This window comes from Apaloderma vittatum, unplaced genomic scaffold (assembly GCF_000703405.1).
Source record: "Apaloderma vittatum isolate BGI_N311 unplaced genomic scaffold, ASM70340v1 scaffold18097, whole genome shotgun sequence".
NCBI classification, from domain to species: Eukaryota; Metazoa; Chordata; class Aves; order Trogoniformes; family Trogonidae; genus Apaloderma; species Apaloderma vittatum.
This window is the reverse complement of record NW_009728071.1, coordinates 49,929-64,574: the sequence shown is the minus strand read 5'-3', so window position 1 is coordinate 64,574 and position 14,646 is coordinate 49,929. Positions and strand designations below refer to the sequence as shown.

The window sequence follows — 14,646 nt, the reverse complement described above, 5'->3', positions numbered from 1 at the left end:
GATGCTTTTATTGATGATTTTTATTAATGCAATGATATCAGTCAGGGTAAAGCCATTAGCCTCTTCTATGAACTGCTTCCACTCTTAGGCTGGTAGTTAGAATTATGGGGGCACTGCGGTGCAACCTATGCACTTTTCTCTATACCAACCATAAAGAACTATCTGGCAGTCTAAGTCTGTTGCTGTTGTGATATGAATATCTTCTCACCAGCATGATCTTCTTACATAATTTTTATTTATTTAATTTTTTTTTTTTTTCTGCGGGAAAAATAAGTAGACAGAATGCCAGAGCATATCCTTTTCTCACTATGTTTATGGTATGAATTAATCATGTTTTATACAATAGATGAGAACTTTCTGCTTATCTGCCATGTAATGCCTCCCCATTAATGTAGGTCACATCAGGCATCAGCTTATTTAGGTTCTTAAGTTATTAACGTATTTAAGTTTCTGTGAGTTATTCTGTATGCAGTATGTTTTGAAAGCGGATTTACAGAGCACCACAGCGATAGATCCGTGTATTCTGCTGACTTCTGAAAGGCAGAGGTATTGCAGATGGGTTACCTTAGGCTTCAAGATCCGTTCAATACTCTAATATGTATTGCTTTATGTTTTGGGAGAAAAGAAATCTATGCTTTATATCCTTCCAAAGAGATAACTCTTCATTAAAGAAAGACCCTGGAATACAGCAAGTATGGAAAAGGCTGGAGGCTGCTCTTGAAACTGCCTGCCCGTGATGCTGGCAGGTGGGAAAGCAGGAGCACAAATGTGGAAATGCAGCTCTGGTTCAGGAAGTTTTTTGCCCAAGAAGCAGGTCCTCCGCTCCCACAAACTCGTGCTGGGAGAGTGTCATGGGAGTCCTCAACTCTTGTATCACTTGCTACCAGCTGACGATCATAGAATCATGAACTGTTTTGACATGGAAGGGACCTTTAGAAGTCATCTAGTCCAACCCCCTCCAGTCAGCAGGGACATCATCAACTAGGTCAGGTTGCTCAGAGCCTCGTCCCATCTGACCTCGAGCGTTTCCAGGGATGGGGCTTCTACCACCCCTCTAGGCAACCTGTTCCAGTGTTTCACCACCCTCATTGTAAAAAATTTCCTACTCTTTCACCTCAGTATGGGACTAAATGTAAAAGATTTCAGGTTTGTTTCTTTTTGCTACGGTGGAGCAACTCTGAGCCCAATGAAGCAGAGGCTATGTTTGCTTTGCAAGGCTGATCCAGAGCACGGCAAGATGAGCCCGTCACTGCTGGGATTATGGTTGGCTGCCAGTGGTTGTAACCACGTGTTATCAGTGCTGGGTAGGAGCTCTGGCTCTGAGCATCCCTGCAGAGGTGGCTCCTGGCCTGGGCCACCTGCCCCTGCCCCAGCTGGGACCTTGTGACTCCCCGAGATGCTGCAATATGAGCAATGCAGGTCCAGGGGAGCAAGCCCAGCTCACTGCGACTGCCCTCCCAGCGCTGGGAGAAGTCTTTTGCCACCACAAGTCCTCAGCAGGTGTTGGGTCAGCTCTGGACGATTCCTACCATGTCAGGAATGGGTCACAGTTTAAACAGTAGGGTTTTTATTTTATTCCCCTGGAAGGTGATTATATACTATGTTCCGTTGAACAGCTTGGGTAGCCTGGGCTCAGAGAGACATCAGAGAGGCCAAGCTAAAGGCTGAGCATCGTGGAGTGTTCGACTGACCCACACCTGGATGCCGCATTCATCTGGTGATTCAGGCAAGTGCTTGAGAGACAGGGAGTGATCCTGGCAAAGAAGTACTCCTAGGGAAAAGGTGGGGTGCTCACTTTAGGCGGTGTTCAGGGATTTTAGCCCCAGAGGAGGGGGAGAACAAAAAAAGAAAGAAAAAGAAAACTGCAACGCAGAAACTAACTGAAGATGTCAGTCCTTCCTAGCACTGAGCTCAACATCTTTTGGGAACTTGACTTAAATGTGAAGAGATGAATCAGACAGCCAGAGGTGGTGACTGATGTGGTTAGCCTGTAAAATGGACAGCGCTGTTCAAAGGGGCAGTGAAAAATCATGCCGGTGCCATTGCAATAGCAAACTACTTTATGTGGCTGAATGGCTGCTAATTTAGTAGAAGACAAGTTGCCTGTGTATAGAGATGTTTCTGAAAAGCGACTTTATCGCTTTTTGTGTGATGTCCTCTGTAGTCCTTCAAGCGCAGCTGTGCAGACGGAAAGCCACATATCCAGTAATGATCCCAGGAACAGCACAAACGCCTGCCTGTAGCTCCATCTCCCCAAAGAAAGGAGATGGTATACAAAGAAAAGGAAGGCAATAATGAACATGTAACTTCTTAAGGACCTTTGCAACTTGAGGGAACAATAAGGGCCTGAGAACAGCACAAAATCACTGGTTTTCTATGTTGATTTCTCAGGCTTCTTTTGGAAATCTTAAAGCTCTGCTGTGCAGCCCAGTGAAAGCCAGAATGAATTGAAAATTCCACTTGTGAAATACGCCCATTACTTTTGAGCTTCCCTGTAGGTTTTTTTTTTTTAAAATTGTCTGGAGTTTGACCGCCAGGTTGTTCCTGTTGATCATCTTTCAGACATGATTTATGGGCCTCTGTTAACAGTTAAAACCTTAATTGGGTTGATATTTTGCTTTGTATTGGGATTTCAACAGCTACCAACTGCAGCAAGGTATGTGTTGCCTATTACACTCAGCTGGTATTAAATAAATCCGTCTTTCCTGAAATTAGAGACAATTAATCCATCTGTTTCAATAATTGTGACATTTAAACTAATAACTTCTCTTAGCATGTAAATATGATTCAAGCAACAATTATTCTACATGAATGATCTGGTACCAGAAAAATAGAAGTAGGTAGAAGATATGTGGAGGTAGATATTATTAAAGAAGAAAGAATATAAGAAAAATGTTAAATTCCTTGGTTTTGTACATGTAGAATTGTTTCTGGAATGGAAATATTAGCAATAACAACAGCAATAAAGAGCTCCTAAATCAGTTTCAAGATGATAGAAACTCTCTGTTATGTTATTTTATTTGCCTGCTCAATCCTGTTTTCAATTACTCCATATTTTTGCTAGCGTACCTGAGAGCAGAATGAAGCTGATTTTTTGCAGCTGAGAGTTATATCTTACAACTAGTGTATTCCAAAGCCAGACCAATCTGAATCCCTATTATGGGAAGAGGCTCATTCTACCCTAAAAAAATGTTAATAATTTTAACTTTAACCAGTTGCTTCAGCCATGATGCAGTGCAAACATAGGAAACCCATGAACTTGTCAGAAGCTGCACTGAGATCGTTTAGATACCAGTACAGTGTCTTAAGAATGAACCGATCTTCCTGCTTACAGATCAAAATTTTTTTGTTCTTCTAATGTGCAGAATGAGGATAGTCATTATATCCTAATTTTCCACCAGAAAATTAAAAGCCCAGGGCTTCAAGGCTTGTCCTTCAAAATGGTCTTAGATACAGAAGAGGGAGGATTACCTATTGTTTTTTACAAAGAAGTATAAGAGAAATGTTATTTCTTTTCTGGCATGAAAAAGAAAAATTAACTCTTAAAGCAGCAACAAACTCCACAGACCTCTGAGGTGATCTAGGCTTATACATAGCAGACACACTGCCAGTGCACACTACAGTCATTGACCTCGATGGGATCTCTCCCCCAGATTTGATTAAAGAAAGGGCTTTTCTGTGCTGAAGTGTGGCACAGCATGATCGGCTAAAATAGCCTCAAGAATTAATGAGAAATACATTTTCTCCGTGACATGATGGCCAGGCTGCCCAGAGAGGCTGCCTGTCAGCTCCTATCAGTCACTCCATTAGGAGGACTGCAAAACATCCCTGCCGTTGCCAGCCTGGAAATCTCAGGCTCCCGAGCAGGACACGGGTCAAGCGTGAGCACGTAGGGCTGCTGATGGGCCCTGTCACCAGCTGAGACTGCCAAAGAGGTTTTGGCTACTGAGGCTTTCTTCCTTTTAACTGTCTTGCCTTGGATTGTCACCCCGCAAGGTGTGAGATAAAGCTGAGCTCTAAAGGAGCTGACAGTGTTTGCGGCTGCACGGTGGGTGTTCAGCCACCTTGCAGGGCTGGGTTATCATTTGCTTTATTGTGTGATGTGTTCATTGCTCCGTGCTTGCAACAGATCAGGTTTTTGAAACGGAAGCACACGATGTTTGCAACAGCAACAAGAGAGCAGAGTAAATGTACGAATACCCAAACCTCTGTGTCAGCCAACACTTGTGCTACTGGAAGCTTTCTCTGCGACATGGAGTTTAAATGTCAGAAATACTCTCCGAAACACAAGTTTGTGATCTCCGTGTGCGGCCGTCACAGGGTCGGCATTTTCAATGCGCTAAGACAGCTCGGTGGCAGCTGAAATCTTGGCCAAAATGCTGGGGTTGAACTAGAACTAAAGCTGAAAGCCCGGCTTACTCAAATGCAAATTGAAGATCTCCATTTGAGCTGTAGCAAATTGACGTTGGCTATGTTATGGAATTGAAGCTTTTAGTGCAGATGATTGTGGAGGCACAGAGATACGAACCTACAGGCTTTGAAACGCCTTCCTGAGGTTCTTTTAGCTTCTGCAACTATCTCTTGCTGGTGCATGGCACTTAGTGTTAAGACATTGGCTAGATGGGTTTGACTTTGGATATAAATACATAATGGATGCTAGAGCCAAACTTCAGGATAAAATAGGCCATGTGGTTTTCACAATGGAATAATATGAGCAATTAAATTAATAGTGTACTAATGAGTTAAGCCTTAGATGTTTATAAATTAGGTAACAAAGGCACTTTATACTAAGATGTCTGTGCTGGATATTAGTGAATTCAGGCCATGACTTTCAAGATATTTGCAAAGTTCATGTTCGACAACGTTGGGCTTTTTTGACATTGTATGTCAATGTGATTTTTTTGTATCCATGAAGAGTGCCAGTGGAAAGAGTTTACAAAGGTGTGAGTAAAACGGGAAAGTTTGGAGAGAGACTCTTTCTATGGATGAAATATCTCAAATCTATTGCTTGTTTTTCTATTACCAGCTGAGAAATTGCATTGCTGAAAATAAATGCTAGGAAGCTTACATGAATATAGTAATAAGCAAGTTTAAACTTTGTCTTGCTGCAACCACTCTGAAGATATTTACCATAACACATTTAATAACTTTCACATTATTTATTAAGATGAACTCTATTTAACTCGCCTATTTTTAATCTAACAGCCAATATACAAATCATCCAGTACATATTCTGTAGTGAGTTATGAAAAAAAAAGCTCATCTATTTGATTATATGTTAACTTGGAATGTATACTTTCAATCCATGGAATAAAAGATTTGAGCAGAAAAAAAGGTCTAACTTACTGAACAATATTACCCATTACAAATTACTTTTTCACCTCTCATCAGCATAATACCTTTATCTCAGAGTAGAATGGAAGGCAGGCATTAATATTCAAAACCAACACAGGGCATTAGATATTACCCATCACTGTACAGAAGATCCAGAAATAGATTATTTACTGTAAGGGGGATAATCAAAGAAAGCTAATCAAAAAGCTAATCAAAAAGAATATTTAAAGTTGCTTTGATCATGATCCATAGGTACATATACAGAGTGAAGATGACAAGTACTAAAGAATCTTCGAGCTTTCAGAGATGAATGCGTAATATAAATTGCTGGAAATTTGCACGGGACAGGTAAGATCCCAGTTTGTAAACTGGGGAGAACCGGGGGACAACCATGAAACAAATTATCTATTAGATGGGTTATGGTAAATATTCTATTATTAAACTGTTTAAATGGGGACTGTGTAGCTTTCTCAAAATCAGCCTCTGCTTTTCTCTTCTGGCACCCACGCAGGCAGATAAGGGTGCAGTTCTGTGCTGGTTTTGTGCAGGAAGCCAGATAATTCATCAATATGAGCCCATCTGGCCTTAAAAATCTGTCAGTACAAACCTTGCAGTGTGCCTAAGAGGAGGCATAGAGTCACGTGGAACAGATTACTGCTGAAGAAGAAATGTGTAAGAGTTAATAATGAGGAGCGCAGTGATTTGAGGATTTTAAGAAGAGTTTTGAAGAAAGAGGACTCCTGGCAGTTGATGTCAGAGATAGAAGTTCAAAGGAAACTATAAAACCAAAATCAGGAGAAGAAAACCAAAGGAGATACAAGATAAAGACTGCTCTGAGCATGAGGAATAGATCAGGAGAGAAAAAAACACTGTTTTAGAAGTAGGATAAACAATAAAGAGGTTTGCAGATGTGAATTAAGGGCCTGAATTTTTTTGCGGTAAAGACGTCAGTTGAAGGATTCGAGTGGTCTGTACAATGTCTTGGAACTATGAAAGAAGTAGAAGACAGACTGTGAGGAGAAAAAGCCTTTTCCAACAGTTAAAAGAACCATGAAAAGAAGAAACAAAAGTATTCAATGACACACAAGAAGATTATATACGTGGCCCACTGATCAAAGCAAAGAGTGACATATCTAATCTAAAAATCTTTCTTCACAGAAGTAAAAAACAAACCGTCCTGTTTGCCATCTATTCTCTTCCTCCTCAGAAAAATTTGCTCACAGTTGTGAGCCAACGCCAGCGAGTTCTGGGGCAGAGGAGCAGTTTGCAAGAAAAGCGTGCATCAATAGCTGTTGCTTTGGTTACAGAGGCACACGAGCACGTATAATCATGACAAGTTATTTCCAGCTTTACGCCGTGGAAAAGAGAGGATATTAATAAAAAAAGACTTTGCTACCTCTGCTTGGTCTCTCTGTGGTGGAGAGTCCCAGCACAGTGTCACATGCTCCATCATCCTGCCTAATTGTCGCCGTGTGCTCTAACGACATTGAAACCACCCGTGATGCTGAGTGCACAGAACTCATCAGCTCAGGGAGGAAAAGGTTGTTACTGGTGCTGAGGATATCTCCTCATGAACAACGTTTCTTAAGTGCTGGCTATTAACTTGAGTGGGAGTGGTGCTGGGCACCCAGCTGCCTCTGCTGCATGTGTGTCAGCACAGACATACCGCTGAATCCTTAGCCCAGCCCACGCTAAGCCATACGCACAAAATCCACAAAATTGCAGAGCAATCTCTGTCCCCCAGTGAAAATCGAGCTCGGCGGGGGATTCAACAAGTGGTTAGATCTCTACTGATATTTGAAAGCCTCTGCAGACAAAGATGACAGCAGCTCAGGTTCAGAGAAAGGAGGAGTGGGTACAAAACCAACAAGGTGATGCCTCTTGATACTATGGGGGGTCCAGGGATGCCCACGCAGGAACTCTCTGTCACAAAGGAATAAGAGCTCTGAGGTCTGGACTGAAGCAGAGATGAACCAGAGTCCTACCGTGGCCAAACTCCTTTGGCCCTTGTTATCTAGAAGATGATGGTAATGGCTGGAAGCGATTCAGTAGCCCCACTTTTATTCTGGTTCATTCCCACCTTAGCCCAACCACAGCTTCTGGTTTAGGCTCCACGAGGAGGCATCATGATGAAACTTGTCCTTCATGCCACTTTGTCAGCCCTGTTACATGGCAGGACAGTCTGAACTCCCAGGGGAGAGGACAGCTAAGACAGCTCCTCCTTTAAAGGTTTATTCTTTGAAGCTTCATGTCCATGACATCAAGAAGGTGAAGTCAATGGATGCCAGTGTTGAGAGACAAAAAAAGATTCTCCATTTGTAGAAATGACCCCTTCATAAAACGAGTTTGATTTTAAACGAGTCTGACCCAGTGGGGAAAAAAAATCAAACTGTTCTGTACAGAAGAAATTCTCTGCTGGAAAGCCTATAAGAAAGTTCACAGGCACTGCAAACACTAGCCCAGTAGGTAATTCTCTGAATGAGATGCACTTTGCACTCACAGCAGTACTGAAATTCAGCAGCTCCCAGGACTGAGATTTATTCCATTTTACCAATAAGAATGCAACTAATAATAGTTTTAAAAAGGAAGAATTTACCACAGGAGTAAAGATAAGAGATGAGATTCTGATCTCTATTATTCTGGCTTATGTCAGACGTATTTTGCACCACTTTACATGAAGTACAGATGCCCTCACAGAATAAACCCAAAATAAATAGGATCAGAGTCAGACTCTGAAGTTTTACCACAAGGAATATATGTTGTTCCTAGTATCATTAAATTCCCTGTATGGACAAGGAAGACTTGAGGGCCAGGACCACTCTGGGAGGCAGAAAGGTCTTCTGCCGTGTGAGGTCCCAAAGCTGCACTCCCCCTGAAATGCACTTTGGTTGCAATGAAACCAGTGGAGTGAAGGCTGGGACACCCCTGGCAGGGAGAAGATCCCGCAGCGACAAGCCTCTCCCAGCAAAGGTTCTAGGGTCTGTTCACCTCCAAGTTTGTGTAAGAGCTCTCCTCAGCAGAAGGGGTACCCTTAAAGTTAAATTTGTGCTGATGTGGCTGAACAGCCATGTCAAAAAGTATCACTCAGGAGACGAGTCTCGTTGAAGTCAATGGTCTAGTCCCCACATAAGTGATCTTTGCAGACCGGGGTCTTACCCAGCCATCCTTCTCAGAGCACTTTAGGTTCCTCTGAGACCATAAGTTACAGCCATTTTTTTTGACTCCCCTTCTGGTTGAGGAGTTTGGAAAGGTGTCAGAGTATTAGTAACATGCAAATGGCAAAAGGAATTGTCACTAAGGTAGGAAGATTCCACAAAAAAAATAGCTTTGGGGACTATACAGTACCCAGAATTAAATTTTATAGCAGTCCATAAAATTGAAGTATGAGCCAAGGGTTAACAACCTTGAATTTTGCCCTTAAAATTAGTCCAAGAAAATCTACTTCATTATAAATACAGTAGTACTATAGAGTGTCCTGTTGATTGATATGCCCAAAAGCTACCTTTGTCGGCAGTCTTTTAAGCAGTAATCCTTCATTTTGGTCTTAATAGTCAGATAGGCACCTCCTTCCTCATCGGGCTATCAATTCTTACCTCCCAATACTGTTTGATGAGATTGCTCGTACGCTGCTCAGTGCCTCCTGTCAGCCAGTATATATATTCAGCAATCATGACGCTCCTGATGACAAAAAACAGAATAAATGAGCGTGGAGAGAGAGAAGGATGTATATAGCAATATTTAAAGGAGGTAGTATTAAAAGAGGGTAACATGAGATTTGCATCAAAAGGTTACACATAGCTCTCGGTCTTTGTCTAACTTCAAGACAAGCATTAGTAACTATTTTTTAGCTAGCTAAACTATCTGCAAGCAAACAGCCTTACATTTTCTTTCAATAGCTTTTCCATATTTTTCTCCAAGCAAATATTTAATGACTGCTGCACAATATTTTAGTCTGGCTTTTCTTTTTCTTTCTTTCTTTTTTTTTTTTTTTACTTTAAAGTATTTGTGGGTGAAATACATCATCATCATGATGATGATATGTGAGTACATTTCTTCTAGGATGGCATCAACACGTATAACCCTGTAGCTTGGCAGTCTGCAAATATCACTTGTCTGTGGCAAACTCAGACACAGTTCACCTTTGTTTAAACTATATCTTATTAAAAACAACCCAAACTAAAAGTAATCAGCTATCTTGCTAACTAATTGAGTATGCTTTAGTACTCCCACTGTCTGTGACAATCATTGCATTACTCTTTCTAGGCTGAGGGATATTAAAAAACTATTGTGCAACGGATTTAATGTAGAATCTTAACAGACTTTAGAAAATCAGTTTGCTTTTATGGCTGCCTCTCCCGACTGCTCTCTGTTTCCTTTCCTCTAGAGATTCCAAATCCAATTAAATGTGACTAGATGTAATTCCAAATTGTCACTTTAGTCAATTAAACATATAATAATCTTGTGTACCTAATTACTAGCACCAAAAGTTTATTTGTTGATGTAGTGCTATCAATGTGTACTTCTGCATGTTCCCGTTATCATTGCCTATATATTAATTGTGCTTTGACATTACTGTAAATTGAATTTGAAATTTCCCCCTAGTTAAAAGTGTCTCACAAACAGTAATCCCAATCCTGTTGTAATACCCTTTCAAAATGTACTTTCCAAGGCTGTATTATGTTCTTAATGAGATATAACCAAAAATACACGGATTTAACAATAAACATTTCAAAGCAGGCCCAGTATCAGGGGGTAACATATTGTTACAAACAGGAACTAAATCTTCCCTTAGATGTTCTCATACAGCTCCCATTAATTTCACTGGAAGAAAAGCAATTCAGTAGGATCCATGGGTTTCTGCATAAGGATTGGATTTAGCCATAAGCTTTATCCAATGCTCATTCAAATCACTGGCAACAATCCTCTCGATTGCACTAGAACAAAGAGCAATTTCTAATTGAACATCGTTAGCCCAGCCGGCACAGGATGAACAAAGGATGAAATCCTCATTGCCTTGAAAATCACTGGCAAAACTCTCATTGACTCCAAATGGTGCCAGGGTTAATCTCAGGAATGACATATGGGTCCTGTGGATGAAGGTGAGCAAAGCATTTGGCTTTGCCTGCTCGACCTGGTGATGGTTTTGAGGTAAGAACTTCACCGTGTCCTGAGGCACAAAAGGGAAATAACTATGCAACAGAAAATTGAGGGAAGATAATGAATGTCATGTCATTCTGTACCTTTAGTCTACTGGAAGTGGTCTAGAAAGCCTCCAGCTGCTGTGGCAATGGCAATAGCCAGCTGCCAGCAGTGTGTGTGGGTGGTGGGAGCCTCCTGCAACCACCTTGTCAGAAAGAAGATGCTTTCAATCTAAATCTAGAGAAATTCTCAAACACTAAAGCCTTGTCTTTTTTGGAGTTGAAGGATATTTGTAAGTGGTCCTTTGCAATTTGGGATCCTACTGATACATGCTTCCCCAAATGCTGTCATTTCAAAGATGAAAGCTGGCAAATCCTTAAGCCTCAACACCGCCCCGCTGCTCTCCCAGCATGGCACTGCCTCCAAAGGTGGAGGTGTACACAGAGTCCCGGGCAAATTCTCAAACATGTTGCTTCATCTTTTTCTGTTTCTCAGCATCAGCTGTAAAACGTGGATGATCATATTCAACTTATTTGGCGTGTGAGTCCTCCTGGAGCAATCTTTTGCTGATTCTTCGCAGCATGCTCAGCACAACGCTGCTCAGCTCCTGGCAGAGGTCTCCAGGCATCGCTCCACTCCAGACAAACGCCTTTCCTCATTATTCTTCCTTCTTAATTTGTTCTAATTTGAATAATCAGAAGTACACTTACATTTCCCGTGTTCGTGTTTAGTTTCTCAACATCTGCTTTAATCCATGTTAGATTTTTCCTGTACTGCTGCGCGTTACCTCAGGAACAGAGAGGTGCGTACACAGAACCCGGCCGAGCCTTTCGACTGCCTCCACCTCAATTTCACTTCTCAGTTCCTCGGCCATCAGGGAGCACACACAGGTCAGGACTGATGCTTGCTGCCGTGACCTCAGGGCTTATGAGAGACTTAAAAATCTCCACTTTCAAAAAAACACGAGCATTAAGGCTCAATGTGTATGGCCTGTGTCCAACCCCAGACGTGCCCATGTCAGAGAGTTTTCTTTGGAGGCATCCAAGGCTCAGTTCACAGAACCAAAGTGGCACATGCAATAGAGAACTATGAATTTCCAGGACAAGGATGCAGGTGAAATTATGCTGTCTAAATGTGGTTACAGGGCTGGACACCGAAAAATGTTTAGGGACCTAAACTCTCAGAAACCAAAAGACAGATTGAGATATTTAGGCAGGTTAAAGGCCTGGATCCAACTCAAATACACAAAGGCATAAAGCAATGAGGTGGAAGCTCCCAGGGAGCATCCCTCCACGTGACCCATAGAAATCCAAGTAACAACAACTTTCAGTAAGAGACTGATGAGCCCATGAGACTTAAGTAAAATATTATTTAAGGAAATACTATTTATACAATCATTATTTAAGATTCTCAGCCAGTGACTCAACTCATCAGCATCTTTTTCTCCCTCCTACAGCAGCATGAAAGCCTATCGCGTGCAAACATCTCAAGACACCATAGTTGTTTTAATTTATTTTTTGATGGCTTCATGACTAGCAGCATTCCAGTAAAGCTGACCAACCTTCCTTCAGTGATGCAGCTATCTGGAAGTTTTCTTCTTTGTTTGGAGAGCCCTTCTTCATTTTAAAATGTACTCATTTACGATAATTTTTCACACTCTACAATGAAATGCTTCCATTTCCTATGTGTACTGAGCAACAAAAGAGAAATTTATTTTCCCCAAACTGAGACAAAATATATAACAAAAAGAGGGCTGGAATTCAAATGATCTGACCCTAAAGCTTCCCTTCTTCTGTCTGATGAAATAGTCAGGAGAACAGGTAAAGAATTTAGCTGAAATAGTCACTTATATAAGTAACTCTGCAATTCAGATTATTCTTGCCATTTCTGTTCATATATATACATCACTCCACTCTCTTCTTGTTTGGTTTAGTCGAGTATTATACTTTCACCTGTACTAAATATATGCAGTGTCTGTTTTAAAAAAGTTTGAAAATTAGTTGCAGAACCAGCTGTAACCTTCTTTTCTGCTTTCACATTAAAAGAATTGCTCCAATCTGCAGACTGATAAAACACTAAATACAGATCAACAGGGGAATCTGTAATGACTAGACTAGCCATCCATTGTGAATTATAGTCAATTTTATGCATAAAATTATAGGTTGGAATGAAGCATACAAAAGTCTAGAGCATACTGCAGGACTGCATTTTTATTAAAGGTTTATGGCGATAATATATGTCTTGAGAATGAAGCTGAGTTGCTTCATTGTTCATTGGAACTCCACAGATAAAAAGAAGCTCTGTGCTGAGTAGGGTAGGGATGGGCAGGATTAATTCCCCTCCCCAACAGGGATTTGGGAAGAGCAGAAGGCAGAAGCCCTTGAAAGAAGAAATTTCCCAATACGTTAACTGGTGCTTCCAGAAACAGAATGAGGGCACTCCCTGCCCTGTTCCAATATCAATTCTCTGTATTAAATGTGAAATGTAACGTTATCAGCTGGGATCAGCTGTTACGCCATGTGCATATCTGAGGCAAGTGATGTTGGCCAGCAACAGACTTCGCTCTGGTTTTTCTGAATGAAATGTCATCCTTTTTTTAAAATTATTTTTTACTTTTTTTAAAGGTAGTGGGATTAAACTCTAATGGTAAGGAAAAAAGATATGTGCCGTCTGTTCCTACTGCTGACACAACCACTTGGTTGGTATTCAGAAATATTGGCTTCCAGTTTACAGGACCATCCACTAATTTTGAGTTAGTGATTTGAAGTACATGCCTGAACTTCAGGTGTGCAGCCACCAAAGAAGTAGTTTTGACAATACCACTTCAGGAACACTTTAGGAGATGTCAGAGGAATTGTGGCACTTCTTTCTTTCAAAACACAAGGCTTTATATTCAAATGTTGTGGGTTTTCGCCTAATTGCTAGTTCGGGCCAGTCTGAGCTTCCATAAGACAACTAAACTCATCTGGTTTCATGTGGTAAGCCTGGATCCAAAGCTGTCTTGCAATATCTGCTCAATCTGGCCACTTGGTGGTGCAGAATAATAAGATATATTCCTGTACACGAAATGAAGAGCATGCCACACATCCTAAACTGTCTCCCTCAGCTCATCTCCAGACATGCATAGGGCTTGTACTAAAAGAGTCAAAGCTAGCTTTTACTGCATGACAGCTGCTGACACTAAGAGCCAGTGTACAGCCACATCCTTTGCAGCAGCCGCGCAAGTCTGTGACAAGAAAATAGATGGTAAGGGTGTAAGAAACACAGAGAGTTTTCTGGAGTGCACCAAAGTGTTACATTTCCAAAGAAGACAAGAAATCAGAGTTGTTGCTCAACATCCGTGTGTTCATTCATGACTGTAAATACTGAAAAAAATAGGGGGGCAAGACTCAAGGCCAACTCCTCAATCATTGAGTGCTCCCCTAGAGCTGTGCAGAAGGCAGCCCTGATGGGAAGGGGAGAATTTCTCTGTAGATGGCAGAGCCTTAGGAATAATCACAGCCTATGCACATTAGAGTAACTTTCCCTCTTCTGTGCTATTCAGCCCCAATTGCTGCTAAGACCAGGAGGCTGATAAGTGGCAGAAAATTACCTTTGCTCCCTACTTCAAGTGATCTCACCTGTCTCTGCAGTAAGTGGTACTAATAGAAGGCCTCAGCCACTGCCATGTGCTGTTAATCCTGTGTAGACCTACCTTTGGGAAAGGGTAAGTGTATCTCTATTTTTTCCCTCTAACAGGAACTTTAATGTTTCCATTTAGATCAGCTCTAATGCAGACACCTGGGTATTTGAGATCTTTAATACAGTAGTGTTGCACCTGAGACGCAGGATGCAAAATAAGCTACTGCTCTCTTCTGGATGACCCTTCTTATTTTCTTCTGAGATTAGGAAAGGAAAGTGATGTTTATAACCCGAGTAAGTAAGAGGTAGTAATTTTAATGCATTTACCCTATTTGAAAAGTGAACAAAATAATTTAAAAGAGATCTTTATACATCCTAAATAAATGTAAACTCATTACTTTGATATTACAGAGACACTTCGAAACCATTAGATGACAAGAGAGAAACAAAACTCCAGAATATAGATGTCCCTTTCCATGGCAGGGGGTCTGGAACTAGATGATCTTTAAGCTCTCTTCCAACCCAAACCACTCTGTGATTTTATAAATATTA

The 14,646-nt window shown here is 41.2% G+C and overlaps 1 protein-coding gene across 1 annotated transcript in view; it reads right to left on the bottom strand.

The window, feature by feature from the left end:
- SPATA16 (spermatogenesis associated 16) overlaps nucleotides 1-14,646 on the bottom strand; it is a gene marked incomplete at its 3' end in the record, with an annotated part of 79,274 nt that overhangs the window by 33,190 nt on the left and 31,438 nt on the right. Inside the window, exon 5 of the mRNA XM_009873959.1 lies at nucleotides 8,928-9,012. Coding sequence (XP_009872261.1) covers nucleotides 8,928-9,012 — 85 coding nt within the window. The remainder of the gene's footprint in view (nucleotides 1-8,927; nucleotides 9,013-14,646) is intronic.